This window comes from Adiantum capillus-veneris, chromosome 28, assembly GCF_014529385.1.
Source record: "Adiantum capillus-veneris isolate H3 chromosome 28, ASM1452938v2, whole genome shotgun sequence".
Lineage (NCBI taxonomy): Eukaryota > Viridiplantae > Streptophyta > Polypodiopsida > Polypodiales > Pteridaceae > Adiantum > Adiantum capillus-veneris.
The window spans coordinates 72,733,333-72,738,389 of record NC_140958.1 but is presented as its reverse complement, the minus strand read 5'-3'; the positions used below and the strand labels follow the sequence as shown (position 1 = coordinate 72,738,389).

At 46.0% G+C, this 5,057-nt stretch overlaps 1 protein-coding gene across 2 annotated transcripts; it reads left to right on the top strand.

Annotated features, from left to right (window-relative positions):
• Nucleotides 1–233: 233 nt before the first annotated feature.
• Nucleotides 234–4,747, top strand: LOC147420673 (protein DETOXIFICATION 49-like). 2 transcript variants are annotated; one of them, XM_086504671.1, is made up of 3 exons: nt 234–533; nt 1,972–2,488; nt 2,795–4,747. In XM_086504671.1, exons 2-3 carry the CDS (start codon nt 2,309–2,311, stop codon nt 4,391–4,393), a joined length of 1,779 nt encoding a protein of 592 aa, XP_086360797.1. In that variant the 5' UTR covers nt 234–533; nt 1,972–2,308; the 3' UTR covers nt 4,394–4,747. The 2 variants fall into 2 exon arrangements, with proteins under 2 accessions (XP_086360797.1, XP_086360798.1); XM_086504672.1 differs by lacking the exon at nt 234–533 and adding an exon at nt 553–1,878.
• Nucleotides 4,748–5,057: the final 310 nt, after the last annotated feature.

Below are 5,057 nucleotides of genomic sequence, written 5' to 3'. Positions count from 1 at the left end.
AACCTGTGATTGAGAGAGAGAGAGAGAGAGAGAGAGAGTGGCGCTGTTCCTGCGGCGCTGCGCGCGTGTGCTGATGCGGGAGAGGAATGAGACAGGAGGTAGGAGCAACCCAACAGTAGCTGGTAGTAGGTTCGCAAATCGCTTCAATCGCGTGAATGGCGACTTGTAAAATCTTCGTTCCCAGTCCTTTTTTTAACCCGGCTTTCATCACCCTCCCAAGTCCCAACAGCTGATCAGGGCCACTCGTAGCTAAGCGCAGCCCTCTCTCCCTCGTGGCTGGGGCTTTGGGGCTTGGGCGCTCTCTCTCTCTCTCTCTCTCTCTCTCTCTCTCTGCGTCATGCACTACCATTATCCATAGCTCTCATTCACAGCTATCCCACTCTTCCCTCTCCTTATATCAGACACAATTCACACTTCTGGTCTCTCTCTCTCTCTCTCTCTCTCTCTCTCAGCAACCACTACCAGTACTTTGCCCTTGCTTAGATAGACACGCGCATTTACTGTCTTGAATTGCAGAGTGATCAGGCCTCAGAGTACTCTCTCTCTCCCCCTCTCTCTCTCTCTCTCTCTGTGCAACGAGCGGGTTACGAGTCACGACTCACGAGCCAATGACGTTAAAATCTCTCTCTCCAACCGGGCCTCACAGTTAACACTCCAGTTTAGCCCTAGCCTCCTTGAGTCCTTACTCCTCTCTCTCTCTCTCTCTCTCTCTCTCAGACACACATACGATACACGCGTCTCTCTCCCTATCGCTCAGTTTTTCCCACACGCGTCTGTAACTCGCTAGTGTAGGATTGTCAACGCCAGTTACGCCACCCCCCTGACCTGGAGTCTGGACCCCCTCTTTTCTCTCTCTCTCTCTCTCTCTCTCTCTCTCTATACTTCCCAGTCAGATGTCGCGACTCGTTTCCAAAAGAGTAGGGCTTCGTTTTTGGGTGGGAATGACAGGCTACAGCAAGCTGTAGCTGTGCTGAATGAGTGAGGCTTGAGCACAGCACAAGTCTCTCTCTCTCTCTCTCTCTCTCTCTCTCTCGTCCGTCTCGACTGCGTCTGCGTATCGTTGCCGGCTCTGCAATCGATAATGAGGAGTGGCCCGAGTTGCAGGCGCACGAGAGCTAACTAGCCAACCAGTAAAGTGGCGACACGTGTTTGACTGCTACAGTAGCCATGTTCTTCTGTAGCGTTCGGACTTCTGACTGCTTCTGAGATGAGTATGATCCGTGATCGCATGCTGACGGCAGCCGGCAAAGCATACCATTCCCGCTTTAAAAGCCTCCATCACTGCTAACAATAAATTCCAGTATTAAGAGGAGGGGGGAGGGAGAGAAGGTGTCTGTGTCAGTGTCTGAGAGTGTGTGTGTGTGTGTGTATGTGCGCCATTGCCGGCTGTGAGCTCTGAGCTCTCCTCTGCCTGGTCTTGCGCAGCGCGCACACAAATACGCGCAGTGCCCACTGCCACTCACTATATTCTCTCTCTAGTCTCTCTACCAGATTGTATTGTATTGTCAATGATCTGACACACACACACACACTCTCTCTCTTTCTCTCTCTAGGCTCCAAGGGCGCTGTTGGATTCATGAACCTTCTCTCACTCATGTTACAATTATGTGTATAAGAGGACTTGAGATTTACTGAGGTTTTTATCTTCAACAGCTTTCTCATTAACCTTAGAATTAAGCCTTCCATTGATCATATTACCTAGTGCACGTCTGCAAACGCCATCTTCCAGTTTGCCTCATCGCCCAAGTTTATTGAGGCGGAGAACCTTACAAAAATCTTGTAATTCATCAGACCATAGTAGTTTTAAGGAGTTTCAAACCTTAAGAATCCTGTTTAGCCTCTTGGAAGCATTGTTTAGGCCTTTAGCTGATTTGGAAGGTAGGAGGTTAATTATTAATTTGGTATTATCAAATTTAAACAAACAGCAATTAGCCCCCGTTGCTAACTGAGCTGAGGTCATGATGAAAGCAGGAGAGACATTCCTTTCAAGTGTCTGGGGTACAATTCTGATCCTAAGCTGACGACCAGCTCATGCCTCTCTTGCATCCTTTACTTCTTCCAGCTCCACAGCCCTCCCCATTCCTCCCCTTCTGCCCACCGTCGAAAATAACCGCCTTAGCTTAGAACCTTTCTATTTCATGATAGTCATCTGCAGGCCCCTCATTCCATCCACTTCCACAAAATTTCATCATCAGTGCAGAGAGCCCTCTATAGCCTAATCTCAGCAAAGTCCATACAGTAGGCGAGTGAGCAGTGAGGTGGCATTCTCAAATCTGTGTGGCATCAAAATTCACATTTTAACAGAGCCATGTGCAGGACATCTGATCACAATACATCAAATGACTTGGGAGAAGACAATGTGTGCTCCGTGGATAAATGCGCCCCATGGTCATTCGATGAATCATCTGTGCTGAAGATCGATCATGACATTGAAGGTGGCATCAAAAAAAGCAGCTATGAAACATCAAATTATTCAACCCCCTCTGAGGTATATTTATTATTGTATTCTGCTTGCTGCCAATAAATTTTCTAAGCTAGCACGTGGTTAGTTGATAAGCCTCTTCAAGAATTACCACTGTTGTATGATCAAGCATGCATGTGTATGTATTCTTCAAGGATAATTCAAAGAAACTCATAAATGGATCATGTCATTCGCACCTATTCAAGCTAACTTCTATTTGATTAGCATCATGACCATGGAAAATCTCTGCTTTCACCCTCACTCATCTAGATTTCATGTTTTGATTACATATCCAATGTCTGTATAATGATTTCTCTCTTCTTGGCTCATCAGGTCTGTGAAGAGCTCAGCCAGTTGATGAGAAATGCTGTACCTTTGATAGTAGCAGGCCTCTTGTTATACCCTAGAGGCATCATTTCAATGTACTTTTTGGGACGGCTGGGCGAGCTAGAGCTTGCGGGAGGCGCATTGTCCATTGCCTTTGCCAACATCACGGGTTATTCGGTGCTCTACGGACTGGCTCTTGGCATGGAGCCCATTTGTGGGCAAGCATATGGGGCAAAGCAATGGAGCCTTATGATGATAACTACAAAAAGGGCCATGGTAGGCCTCATGTGTGCATCCTTCCCCATTGCAATACTTTGGCTGAACATGCAGAAGATACTTCTTTTGTGTCGGCAGGACGAGAGCGTCACCCAAATGGCAAGCATATATATCCTCTACTCCATTCCTGACCTTGCTGTTCAATGTGTTTTGCACCCCCTAAGAATCTACCTCAGAAGCCAAAACATCACCATACCCATCTCCTGCTGTGCTGGCATTGCTTTGCCTCTGCACGTGCTTGCGAATGTGCTCCTTGTGAATGTTTTGCATTTGGGCATCCGAGGCGTGGCACTGGCAGCTGTCTGCACGAATGTCAACATGCTTCTCTTCTTGATAGCATACCTGAAGTACTCCAAAAAGGTTTATATGAAGGGAATGTGGTCCTCTTGGAGCTCCCTCTTCAGCAAACAGGACTGGGCACCATTGATAAAGCTAGCCATTCCAAGCTGTGTTTCAGTGTGCTTAGAATGGTGGTGGTATGAGCTCATGATAATGCTTTCAGGGCTCCTAGTAGAGGCCAAGGCAACAGTAGCAACCATGGGTATACTCATTCAAATCACTGCATTAGTGTACATATTCCCATCATCTCTGAGCTTAGCAGTATCTACAAGAGTGAGCAATGAGCTCGGGGCAAACCGGCCGGCAAAGGCACGGCTAGCGGTCATGGTAGCTTCATGTTGTGCTGTGTTACTAGGCATCATTGCAATGGCATTCACTACCACAATTCGACACACATGGGGGCGAATGTTTACAAATGATGAGACTATACTACGCCTCACTGCAATGGCATTGCCCATTATCGGGCTTTGCGAGCTCGGAAACAGCCCACAAACGACAGGATGTGGCGTCTTGCGAGGCAGTGCGCGACCCTCGGTGGGAGTAAAGATAAATTTGGCCTGCTTCTATGTGATAGGAATGCCTGTTGCCATCATTCTTGTGTTTGGGCTGGGATACGGGTTCGTGGGGTTATGGTTAGGGCTACTTGCAGCGCAAGCAACATGTGCCGTATCCATGATGCTAGTGATGCTGAGGACAAATTGGCTACAAGAAGCAGAGAGATCAAAGGGGTTGACAAAGGCAAGTGGGGGAATAGGGGGTTTAAGGACGGAGGAAAGTGAAAGGGTAGAAGAGGGTACAAAGGAGGGCATGGTGAAGAAAGGGGACGATGAAGAAAGGATGGCTTGCACAGTTCAAATTAAGCAAGAGGATGAAGAGAAAAGGGGTCTACTAGAAGATAAAGAGCAAGAGCATGAAGAGGCTCCTGGAGACTGTGAGCATGATGAAGGGGAAAAGAGCAATTCAATTTCAAAACGTTCACCAAAAGCTTGACCAGTACACTTTACATTCTCTCCTTTTTTGGCCCCCACCTCCTTCATGAAGTAAAGTAGCACACAAATTTTGGCATATTCTTGTATTAGCACCCAAAGGTGAAGAAGACCTTATTATACCCCTCCCTTTTTTGGCTTACCTTGTAGTCTTAACCATTTTTGGCCTTCCTCTGCTTAGCAAAATTGGATCATTGCAATTTGCATGGCTTTTGCACCAGGATTGAGTTTCAGGTCCTCTTTCTCCGGCAAATGTAGAGCTCCAAAACTAAAAACTAGTGATGCTGAATTGGCCTTGTTGTAGCAGCATAAATTTATTAGTTTTGACATGTATGCACAAATATACTTTTAATGCTAAGTGTAGCTTTTGTTATGTACATCAAATTGAACTCAATTTCTGTCGTTCAATTACAATCAAATATCGTAAAATAATAATTCAATAACACTACCAACAAAGAACAAACATATGCAGACCTCCTACACTTCAAAAATGTCGAGAATTTATTTTAGTCCATGGACTACTTGAATGCTAGATGGAAGTATGGTGGAGAGTTGCTAAATATCCTTTACAATTTTCAAAATATGCAATCCATGCGGTGGAGCTTGCAAGTAGTGAAGTGTGCAATCAATCCTACTACTATATATGGATTTATAATAAGAACAAGAAC